Source organism: Antedon mediterranea, chromosome 5 (genome assembly GCF_964355755.1).
Source record: "Antedon mediterranea chromosome 5, ecAntMedi1.1, whole genome shotgun sequence".
In the NCBI taxonomy this organism is placed as follows: domain Eukaryota; kingdom Metazoa; phylum Echinodermata; class Crinoidea; order Comatulida; family Antedonidae; genus Antedon; species Antedon mediterranea.
The window spans coordinates 28,648,136-28,659,629 of record NC_092674.1 but is presented as its reverse complement, the minus strand read 5'-3'; the positions used below and the strand labels follow the sequence as shown (position 1 = coordinate 28,659,629).

Genomic DNA, 11,494 nt, shown 5'->3' with positions numbered 1-11,494 from the left:
CAAACAAACACCAAGAGATGGCAGCAAACATTACATGTGAAAAATAAACTTGATTTCAGTTGAATTGCATGCAGAGCCAGAAAGGTACCTGGCCTAGTTTCATTAAAAAAGAGTTAATCTTTTTATTTTTTGGAATAGATAAAGGTGACTAATTTTACATGAATTATTCGTTATGAATTTACGCATAAAAAACAGTTGAAAATGGGAAGAGCTGGTCGAGATGACAGACTAACTGACTTTCAGAATTTTTCTTGTGGCGCTGTTGCTGGTATAGTTAGCAGAACAGTTGTCTCTCCACTTGATGTCATCAAGATCCTGACACAGGTTGGCACAACAGACACCAGAAATGGATTTTTAAATTCTTTTATGAATGTTTATAAAAGCCAGGGGCTGCGGGCATTTTGGAAGGGTAATCTAATTGGGTGTTTAAGACTTTCTCCGTTCAGTGCAATTCAGTTTTCATCATATTACAAATTTAAACATTTATTTGCGGATCAACATGGTAGATTGGCTCCGTACAGCTCAATGGCAGCTGGAACATTAGGAGGAGTGGTTGCCAGTATACTGACTTATCCGACAGATATGGTGAAAACTAGACTCATCGTTCAGCATACACAAAAACCAAGATACAGCGGTATAATTCACGCTTTTGCGTTGATTGTCAAGGAAGAAGGCGTATTGGCTCTTTACAAAGGGATGTTTGTATCCATTTGTGGTATGTCAACTACATTACAGTCAACTCTCCCAATACCGCAGACACTCTGGCCTATTATGTCTACTTTTCCAGAAATTCTGGTATTCGGAATGTGTTTTTTTGGTAGAAACACATTGGAACCTTATGGGATCTCAAGAAAAATTTAGTTTTGGGGAGAATTTCCAGTTTTCAGAGAGTCGGGTTAATGGGAGAGTTGAATTTTTAATATTACCACATGCTCATTATTATGTTAATAAAAGAATGCTAAATTAAATTATATACACATCCAATAAATCCAATATTTCTTTTTCTAGGAGCACTTCCGTTTACAGCTTGTACTTTTGTAACCTATGAGTTCTTGGATCAGTTCAGCGACAAACCTCGGTATATGCTGACACCGATGCAAAACTTCTGCAACGGCTGTGTTGCCGCTGCTTTTGCTCAGACGGTTTCTTTTCCATTTGATACAATTAGAAAGAAATTACAGGTTGGTATCAATTGAAAAAACATCTTTGCTTCTTCTCACTCTCTCTTTCCTCTAACATCTTCTCCTGTTTCCTTCCCTTTTCCTTTTTTCTTCTACTGTACCTTCTCTTTCCATCATCTATCTCATTTTCTTATTCCTTCTCTTCTCTTTATCCTGTTCCCTTCTCCTTTCCTTTCCCTTTTTCCTTCTCCCTTCTCTTTTCCTCATCTCTTCTCTTTCCCTTATTTATCTTTTCTTGCCTTTTCTTATGCTTCTATCCTCTCCTTTTCTCTTCTTTTTCTCCTTTTCCTTCTTTTTCACCTTTTCACTTCTCTTTTTTTTTCTCTTTAAAATTTTTTTCCCTTATCTTCCCTTTTCACTTTACCTAGTAAAATTGCATATTTATTAATTTATTTGTTATTTGTATGAATGCTAGGCTCAAAGCTCTGTAATGCGTAATGGTGGTGGTGTTGATGTCCACTTCAGAGGAATGATCTCTGCGTTCTCAAAGACAATTGAACTTTATGGTTATAAGGGACTATGGCGGGGCAACTTGGCAAACATCTGTAAGGTAATGCAAAGTCTAAATATACTTTTAACAAAAATGTTGTTTAATATACAGTAAGGGGACACCCTCTTAAAGGCCAGGTACGGGCAAAAAATTTCTATTAATCATACATTCCAATAATTATCGATCTATAGTTTCCCCTATGTTTCATAATTTTTGGGATTTTATTTGTGTTACACGAGCTTGTTGAAAATAAGCACTTTCTTATCAGTGGGGGGATAGTTCAAATTACACGGTAAAATCTCTATTCTTTTGTACACAAATTTTGTAAATAGAGAGGCATTTTAAAAAGCTATGGAAAATAAACAGTGTGGTAAAAAATGTTATCAGATGACTAAATATAGGTAATATAACTTGAATATTACATTTCTGATATTTTTATTCAACTTCAGATTTTTATTTTCATGCTATAGCAAAAATTATCCACCATATATCCACCATCTTTTTTGACCGTCTAGGGAGTCACCAGACATGTTATTACATTAGGTTAACTACCTAACTACTGAAAAAATTTTGCCAAATTTTGTATTTGACCATATTAAGGGAAATTCATGTTTTTTCGTCTCGATTTCTGTTACAAATATTTGATTTATGTACAATTAACCAAATATTATATTTAAAATTCATGCCTATACCTGAGCTTTAAGGGGACACATCCTGTGTACATGTTATAATACTACAGACATTAGGGAACATTTTGTTTGTGTCCTGAAGGTGTCTCCTTAATAGGAGTCTATAGTAGTTAAGGCTGCAGTGGGTCTATTGTATTCAAATGAAAAGTATAAAAACTGTTGTTTTCAAACTTTCAGGTTGTCCCGTATGCTGGGCTTATGTTCATGTCATTTGAGGCTTGTAAGCGTGGATTCTTACATCAGAATGGTTACACAAAGGGCTACTGGGACGATGCACCTGTAGCAGGGGTCGATCAAAGTCTAAAACCAAATCAGCTGAGAGAATGGAATGCGCATCATAGATGATGTCAAATTACCTAAGGACAATGATAATAAATAATAAAACAAATTATGTTAACAAGAGATAAAAAATCATTAAAAAATTATAATAGTACCTTTCATTATATCAAATGACTATTAAATTTTAAATTTTAAAAGCATTTAGTGTCTTTATTTGACTTTTTATTTAATACATAATTCATTACTAAAAATATGTAAAAATCTGGCCAATGATTTTAGATGGTTTGGCACTTACATTTGTTAATTTTTACAATATGTATATCTACAGAATATACATTTAACCAGGGAGAAATTAAGTGATCTCTATGATTAGCCAATTATTGGTACTGTATCTATAATATATTCAGATTCAAAGGCAAGGTCTATGATACAGTGGCACATATGTATCACATATTCTGCCTGTATCATACAAATATAACCTTATTATTATAGAGTACAGATAATCAGTGAAAATATCACAATTACAGAATGAACTGATTGTAGTTCTATAAAGTTTAAATTTTGTTGAAAATCTGTTTTACATTTTAAAGAATTTTCATTGATAATTCAAGAAATGAACACTGTAATTTTATATGGTAAAATTTTATTTTTAAATGTATACAAAAATATATAATTTAGCTTTATGCACTAAAATTTGTAAATTTAAATAAGGTTATAAAATGGATAAAAAGAAAAACAAAAAAAAATGGATAAAACCGCCGTTATAATCTTCTAAATTAATACTGTAGGCCTATACTATTGTACAGTATTGTATTCTTTCATTCAAATGAAATATACATAGTACAGACAACCTCTTTACTATCTGAAAATTACTGTATATGCATAGTCTAGAACCCCTTCTTTGGGACAACCCTATTAAGGGGACAAAGGAACCCTATTAAGGGGACAAAGGTTCCCCCCTTAAAGGGTCTTTCGCACCTGTTCAGGCACGGTTCCGGTCCAGCCCTGGAAAATCAAATCCCAACATCAATGTTACGTTTTCACACGGCTACGCGCTTATCGATTGGCACGGAGTTTCGTGAAAATGGAACACTGATGTTCGATTCACAGACCAAAACTGTGCCGGAACAGGTGTGAAAGACCTTTAATAGAGGTTCTCCTGTTCTCCTGTACTGTACATTCCTTGTTTGTTTTATACCACAGACCTATTGTCTTTTTTAAAAGAAATAAGGGATCAATCGTTTTTTAAAATGGGTAAACTATTTCGCCATCCGTCCTTCAACTGTCCTGATAATTCTATTATAAGATCTTTATTTGATTCTTTATTGGCAACGTTGTAATTTTCTTGTTTATCCGAATCCATCATGTACAACTCTCTTGCATGGACTTTGTTCCAGTCTTTACTGAAGTCATTTGTATCAAAGCCTATCCACTCTGTATAACGGTACTTAGTTGTCTGCATCGAATATCCCATAATAGTGATGTTCTCATAGGGTGATAAATCTGTCAGGGAGCATGGGTAATCCGACGGCCTTGGATATTGCGAGAACGTAGCATTTTTCCATTGGATAATTTTAGAATCTTTTTTTCCGTATACTGTCTGGTTGATCAAAGGCACAAGGCTGGTTCCTTCTGTGCATAACATGGTCTTGAAGGGCTTTGAAGGACATGTCGGTGGAACCTGAAGACCAGCGAGTTCCGCAAGAGTGGGAAACAGATCAACCAGCTCGACAAACGCATCTGTAGTGAGATCAGCCGATATTGAAGATTTTTTAGGCGCTGTCAAATCATTTAATCGTTTTAAATGTTTCTCCTTGAGTTTTGTATCTTTTAGTGTGTTTATAAATTGGAATGTTTCTCCTTGTTTTTTCTGTTTCTTTGTGGTGACACCAGGAATGTGGAAGAACAATGGCACTCTGGTTGCCTCGTTGAATAGGCTGAATTTTGCCCAATCTTCATGTTCGCCAAGTTGCCAACCTTTTAAAAAAAAAACGATAAGATTAAAAAAATAAAAAAATTCACCTAAAATGCTGGTTTAATTTACTCTTATAAAGACCACTGAGGGATGTTATAAATATCCTATTCCAAATTGTAGTCATTTTAATTCAAAATGATTCACATTTACTTTGCTTATACTTTAATAAAGTTTCTAATTTTGAATGGTGATTGTTTGAGTTGATAGACTCTCTAGTTTAATAATAACTCTATGGTGAGTATTGTATAATTACCATGGTCGCCTTTGAATGTTATAATAGTGTTGTCTGCCAATCCAGCTTCATCTAATGCTGATAGCAGACGGCCAACTTCATAATCGATATAAGTCGTTGAAGCAAAGTAGTTTTGACGAACCATTCGCTGTAGAAAAAAAAATTATGGACAATTGTAATACTGGGTTAACAGCAATCAGGGTTTACCACTGACCTTCTCTGAAATCTTATTCTACACCCCATTCCATGAATTTGAAATTCAAATGCACATTAATGCCCTCCTACAGTGGTGTAACGCAGAGACTTGAGGCCCCTGGTTTAGGATCTCTAAGTGGCCCTCCAACGCTGGACATATATTAATGCCTGTTTTTTCCTCTGTGCACTGCTCAGGAGCCCCCATAAGCTCCGGGACCCCTGGGTTTAGCCAGCGAGCGCTTATATCCATTTTCCACAGCCATCATGTCTTCTGTTTAGAAATAAATTTATTTTAAACCAAAATGATAAGAAAATAGATTTTGCAATTACCTGGTAATTTAATGGTATTGGACCAAATGGATAACTAGCATTCCAACTTGCTACATCTTCTCTTTTTCTCATGTCATCATATGGAACCCAGGCAACAGTTGGAAGACCTGGAGGAAAGAAGTTATTGGATGGCATCCAGACGGAACTCAATGGGTACAACTTTTTAAAATCCTTCGGATACTTGAATGGGACGTGTGGTTTATGGTACCCGACCGCTAAAAAGAATGGTTCTTTAATTGTGTTTGAAGAGATGTTTTTGAGGATTCCTATCGCATGGTTTGTGCTCTGAATATCTGGTAGCGATTTCTCGGGCATTTTTGCAACATCAACGGGACAGAGTAGATTCTCATGAAGAGTGCCATCTGGATTTTCGCAAACCTAAATAAAAAAAATAACAAAAAATACTTCTTACAAAAAATGCTGCTCGACTTTTTGACGTAACAGTATTATTGTTCTTTCTTTGTTAAATGATGCATTTTTTAAAATTGATATTTTATTTAGTATTTTAAGAAATAATGATTTATTATCCATTTTGTGTAACACATATAGTCTGAAATGCTCTATTTAATTATAAAGTAGGGCCTATACGGTATTCTTATTCTTTATTGCCAATCAACAACAACAACAAACAAACAACTACCTGTACAAAGTAAGTAGCAGGAAGCACAAAAGGGAACTAAATTCCTATGACAATAAATACATAAATATTTTGAGAATGTATATTATGATTGGATTCGTTTAACATATTGACAAGCAAGTCAAAATATTAGCATTCGCTGCTACATCAATTGTGAATTGTTGTAGTGATATCAACCATACCAACCTTTGATGTTTTGTTCAGTTGTGTCGGTGGATGATAGGCTGGTACAGACCAACTATAGGGATAGTCATCATTCTTACCTGACGCCTTACCTATTTAAACAAAAATAAAAGTGAGAATGTGAGGTAGTTGGAAAATTTATTCTGAGAAGTGAAGGACCATTTGATTTGCGTTCTAGGACCTACACATTAATGTTTAGTCACCTGGACCTAAAAAAATTACCAACTTCTGCATGAGTTTAAATGAGAATTAACTTAATTTGTCGGTCATTGGTTGATGCAAATTGAAAGCGCCCTCATATTATACCTGGGTGAAAGATTTTCCCAACGCTTGCTGTAAAATATCCATTTTGTTTGAAATGCTGCGGTAATGTTGTGTAGTTGCCAGCAAAGGTACGCCAGTAGTAACAGAAGTTATAAAGCTTTGTTGTGTCCGGTCGTCTGCTTGTTAAAAAAGATATGCGGCTTGGGGCACATACGGCTTGCTGGAAGAAAAACAAGATAATAAATACGATAATACAGTCCCAGGAGAAATTCCAGCTTGACACCTGTCAATACCATTAACCAAATTCCACTGTTGTAAACTGGTTTTAACTGGTTGTTGCCTATTATAATATGGGCAGGAATTTCTGGTTTTTCAACTTCTATTAAGGGGACAACTTTGGGATCCAAAAAGAGAGTCACATTGGAGGTTTACCTTTTTGATACAGTCGATTCTGTATTCATTATTAATATTATTTTGCACCTGGATTTCATGACCCTGAACTGAACATTTATACTGACCTGAACATATGCCTGAGTAAATTTAACTGACTTTTCTGCAAGTTGATCAATATTTGGAGTTAAAATTCTGTCATCAAAACAACCAAGGGCAGGTCGAAGGTCATCAATAACAATAAAAAGAACATTTGGCTTCTGAGCCGTTTCTGAAAAGTAAGGAATGAAGATGGCCTACATAAATTATGCATATCTATAATTAGCCTTTTTTATTTTATAACTTAAAAATCTTTGCTACTACTACAGCTTACCTAGAATTTGCTTTTTTTTATTTGAAAAGTTTTGATTAACAACCCAACAATGTTGTAAGTTTGATATGGTGCAGGTCAGTTGTTAAATTTAGTAGTAATATGAAAACATGACCCAGAACCACCCCCCTCTCCTCCCCAACACAAAACGAATTTTTGTTTTCAAACTATTAACTAATCACAACGCACGAGAGAACTATTCTCGTAAATGTACTTACCCACACCTCCACAAAAACTCAAGAAACTGCAGAAGTAAACCAGGCCAATGCTTAGAAATGTTAAGCCCAACATCTCCAGATTTGTATTCACTGTACTAACGGCCAACTAAATGTCAAGGACAATCGGCCAAAATTGACGTCTTTTCCTGTTTATTTATTTATTTATCACGTGTGCTCATGTTGCTGCTAGCCCCGATAGAAGTTTTCTTTGCTCAACACAACCGCTCAAGGACTTTACTTTACTGTGAAAAAAACACAATGAACGGAAGTCTGTTTTTAGACAGCAGAGGGGGTAAATTGTTTGTATGGAAGGTTAACTTGGCATTACAAGCTGCATAATTACAGAACATCTTATTGCCTGTAACATAATGTTGTTAAGCACTGAATATTATATAAGCCTACTAAATGATATTTCATTGATCTGTTTTGCTTATCAGGATTTGTTATTTATAGTAAAAGCTTTGAACGTCTACTCATTTTTACCACAAGTTAGTTTGGTCATCCCATACCTTATTATTCCTAGTTTTAGCGGTTTTAGTGGGTGGTGGCGCTATGCATTTTGAAATTCATCGTGGTTACCCCCACCACCCAACAAAAAAACAATCTTTATAAAGTTAGTTTTTTTTCGTCTAAATAGGTATGTATTTAGTTACTTTATATTTTGATTGAATAAATAAATGTTGGCGTTTATTATTGTCTAAATCATCCGCATTATTACGACGCTAACTGTGTATTTGCGAAGTAGTAGTAGGCCTAACTAGGCTAGTAGGCTAGGCCTTAGGTTAGGCCAGGGCCTAGGCTAGGCCTAGTTATTTAAATAAAGAGGCTAGCCTAGGCCTAGCTAGCTTAGTCTAAAAATGTACACTCGCGCGCGGAGATACTCACTGAATCAATGCAGTGTACGTTCAAGCAGGGCCTAGCTAGGAGAGACTTGATCCTCTCCATTATTACTCTAAAGTGGAGGATAAATGATATGCAGGCCTACCTAATTAACTAGTAGTACATAGATAGGCTAGGCCTAGTAGTAGTAGTTTAAATTTTACAATTTAGTGTATTTTTTTGTGTGTGGCTAACTTCTTGCAGATAAATACCAAAGATGAATCCAGCATTACAAGATCAGCTTCTAAAAGCTACAGAAATAATCGAACAACAAGTTGACGCAGAAATTGAAAAGATCGATCATCTAGATCAAGATGATTTAGAAAGTATCCGGCGGCGTCGCTTAGACGCCATGAAGAAACATGAAGAACAGAAGAAAACATGGCTAGCCAACGGACATGGTGTTTACACAGAAGTTCCTGGAGAAAAAGAGTTCTTTACAGAGTGTAAAAAGAGCACTAAAGCTCTGTGTCATTTTTATCGGGACAGTACATTTAGATGTAAAATCATCGATAAGCATTTATCTATTTTAGCAGCAAAACATATTGAGACCAGGTTCTTAAAAATAAATGCTGAAAAGGCTCCATTCCTTGCAGAGAGACTGAGAATCAAAACCATGCCTACAATAGCAATTGTCAAGGAAGGCAAAACAACAGATTATATTGTTGGGTAAGAAGTTACACCAAATAATAAAATATACACTAATCTTTCGTCAATAAAGAACAATCGTACATTAAGGAAAAACTTATTTTGTTTTATTATACCTTTTTTATACATTTTTAGGCCGGATCTCCATTATTAGCGAATATATTCCTGCAAGTCAAACATTTCTGAGTGATAATGATTGGTTTGCGCGTCACAAAAAGTAGATTAAAATACTTTCGATTTGCACGAATAAAGTTTCCTAGTGGAAAACTGGCTTCAATAACTCATTAAACAAAAAATGTTTTTTCAATTACTATTGTACAACCTTTATTTCAAAATATTTGTGTTCCTGTTTTTGAAATTTAGATTCCAAGATCTTGGAGGCAGAGATGACTTTCCAACAGAGATGCTAGAGTGGAGACTAGGCTGTGCTGATGTCATAAACTACAGCGGCAACTTACAGGACCCACCTGTAGGTGAAGACGGAAAACTAAAAAACATTCTAAAACAAAAGAGACAGAACAAAACAATAAAAGGCGGTTATGACGACGATGATAGTGATCTTGATGAGGATTGATAACCAATAAATAAATTCTTCCATTTGCAATTCATACGCCCTCAATTGGTTGACTGTAAAAGTTGACTATGTGCATGTTGCATTGGGGGATATTTGCTTTCACAATGTTGCATGTGTTACAGTGTAATGAAATTGATAATTTTACTAAAATTACAAATTTTGACTTTAATTTCTCTTTTGAGAAACTGTGGGTGTTATTTTCTTTCGTTAAGAACTAGCAATGGGACTAAAATAAATGAAAGTGGCTAAAAAAATTGTGATGTATACATAATTGTTAATTCTATGTTCTTTTATTACTTTTGTAAATATTATTTATTAATTGCTGATGGAATTATTGTTATGAATAAGTGTCAAATAAAAACTTGCTGATATGCAAAAAGTAGTTGTTAAAATTAATAAAATACTTTTGGGTAAAAATTTAATAGAAACTGCTAATAGAAGAAAGGTGTGTTGCGATACTATTATAAAATCATTTCTTTTTGTTATTGAATATGAAAATGAAATTCCAAAATTGATGCTGCTGTTATTGTGAATAACCCAGAATGATATGTTTATGCATGGATGAATGCATAAACGAATTCCCTAATGCTCCTACAACCTGTTACAGGTTGAAACAGAGTGTCAAATGGTTCAATGGTATTATTGCTGTGTTCTTAATCTTTGTTAAAATAAAAACAATTGTCTTTGTTTTCATGTAAAATGCAGTGTGATTTTGTAATTTCTGAAATGTGTAATTTAGGCAATACAGTCAACTTCATAAATACTCTTTGAAACCAGAAACTCTCACAAAATCAGACCTTTGAAATTCAAAAGGGCCCCAATATCTTTTTTAAACATATTTATTTGGTCAGCAAGGAAAAATAACCAGGCGTGAGAATAAGGCGCAAGTCCAAACAGATTCTACACTCGCTCCATACTAAATACATTTAAGAAACACATTTTCTGAATACAGTACCAGAATTTATGGAAAACCAGGCATATAAGGCCAGCCCAGGGGTGTCTGGTATTGGACTGTATCTACAGTGTGTAATATCCTTTATCAACAAATATTTGTTTCAATAGTATATAAATATATTATTGTTGTGTATAAATGTCTCTGATATATTATATATGCATAATTTGTATAATAAATGTTAAAATGCAGTGCTTAGTTAAATATAAATGTCTTTGTATGAAATACATGTTGAAGTACAATAAGTAAAAAACGTGTAATAAATAAACAACTTCAGAAAGGCAACAAATTGTAAAAAGTGTATTTTTTGTCTTTAATACATCATTTCCTAATTGTAAAAAACCTCGTATATTGTTTTTGTTCTTTCACAAAAATTAGTAATTTTAACAGTTTTTCCAAAGTAACCACATTTGTTAATTTAACATCTCATTTAGGCACACACAGTTCAAGATGTATTGTCCCCCTGGAAAATCATTTTGACAATTTTTGTTTTGTAGAATATGCCATTTTAATGTCACAATAGTTATTCACTTTATTTACCTGATAGCAAAAACTGGTCAAATTGGCTGCCAGCCAACTGAGGTTTTTGGTTGAGTTTAACTGTTTATTTTGTCATTTTATAAGCGAAAACATTTTTTAAACATTAAATTGAATTTCTTGTGTCCCATAAAACACAATTTAAAAATACATCAAAAATAAACAAATTAATAAATCAGTCATAAAATAATACTGTAATTTGAAACCTCAATTTCTTATAAGAACAAAACAATTCTTAATTAAAAATAGCAATCATCTAAAACCAATAAAATACATCGAAAAAACTGTTAAATTCTCAGGATTTACTAATAATGGCCTTAAAGGCGAATTTACACAGACGCACGCTAACGGTAAGCGGAAAACCTTCTAGCTTGTTCCACATAGAATCTGTATCTATCTGTGTAAATGGTCATAAGGAAATAAAACAGATTCTATATTTTTATTACAGTTACTGCTCGTCTGTGTAAATTG

The 11,494-nt window shown here is 34.0% G+C and overlaps 3 protein-coding genes across 3 annotated transcripts; 2 read left to right on the top strand and 1 right to left on the bottom strand.

Moving 5' to 3' along the window:
• The first annotated feature begins 62 nt into the window (after positions 1–62).
• Positions 63–2,758, top strand: LOC140050268 (solute carrier family 25 member 43-like). Its single transcript, XM_072095386.1, has 4 exons — positions 63–715; positions 1,009–1,181; positions 1,597–1,731; positions 2,538–2,758. The coding sequence occupies exons 1-4, from the start codon at positions 202–204 to the stop codon at positions 2,703–2,705; spliced, it is 990 nt and encodes a 329-aa protein (XP_071951487.1). The 5' UTR covers positions 63–201; the 3' UTR covers positions 2,706–2,758.
• A 108-nt stretch (positions 2,759–2,866) lies between these two features.
• Positions 2,867–7,646, bottom strand: LOC140050266 (iduronate 2-sulfatase-like). The gene is made up of 7 exons (XM_072095385.1): positions 7,434–7,646; positions 6,974–7,116; positions 6,498–6,675; positions 6,195–6,283; positions 5,372–5,749; positions 4,868–4,994; positions 2,867–4,616 (listed from the first exon to the last, which is right to left on the bottom strand). Exons 1-7 carry the CDS (start codon positions 7,504–7,506, stop codon positions 3,874–3,876), a joined length of 1,731 nt encoding a protein of 576 aa, XP_071951486.1. The 5' UTR covers positions 7,507–7,646; the 3' UTR covers positions 2,867–3,873.
• Positions 7,647–7,993: 347 nt separating this feature from the next.
• LOC140050269 (thioredoxin domain-containing protein 9-like) lies at positions 7,994–10,784 on the top strand. The gene is made up of 3 exons (XM_072095387.1): positions 7,994–8,070; positions 8,517–8,981; positions 9,324–10,784. Exons 2-3 carry the CDS (start codon positions 8,530–8,532, stop codon positions 9,532–9,534), a joined length of 663 nt encoding a protein of 220 aa, XP_071951488.1. The 5' UTR covers positions 7,994–8,070; positions 8,517–8,529; the 3' UTR covers positions 9,535–10,784.
• Positions 10,785–11,494: the final 710 nt, after the last annotated feature.

Excerpts from the sequence above, each read along its gene's own strand:
- LOC140050268 (XM_072095386.1), top strand. The coding sequence starts at position 202 with ATGGGAAGAGCTGGTCGAGATGACAGACTAACTGACTTTCAGAATTTT. Across the intron at positions 1,182-1,596 it reads CAATTAGAAAGAAATTACAG|GCTCAAAGCTCTGTAATGCG; the intron begins GTTGGTATCAAT and ends TATGAATGCTAG. Across the intron at positions 1,732-2,537 it reads ACTTGGCAAACATCTGTAAG|GTTGTCCCGTATGCTGGGCT; the intron begins GTAATGCAAAGT and ends TCAAACTTTCAG.
- LOC140050266 (XM_072095385.1), bottom strand. The coding sequence starts at position 7,506 with ATGTTGGGCTTAACATTTCTAAGCATTGGCCTGGTTTACTTCTGCAGT. Across the intron at positions 4,995-5,371 it reads CAATACCATTAAATTACCAG|CGAATGGTTCGTCAAAACTA; the intron begins GTAATTGCAAAA and ends TTTTTTCTACAG. Across the intron at positions 4,617-4,867 it reads AACATTCAAAGGCGACCATG|GTTGGCAACTTGGCGAACAT; the intron begins GTAATTATACAA and ends TTTTTTTAAAAG.
- LOC140050269 (XM_072095387.1), top strand. The coding sequence starts at position 8,530 with ATGAATCCAGCATTACAAGATCAGCTTCTAAAAGCTACAGAAATAATC. Across the intron at positions 8,982-9,323 it reads ACAACAGATTATATTGTTGG|ATTCCAAGATCTTGGAGGCA; the intron begins GTAAGAAGTTAC and ends TTTGAAATTTAG.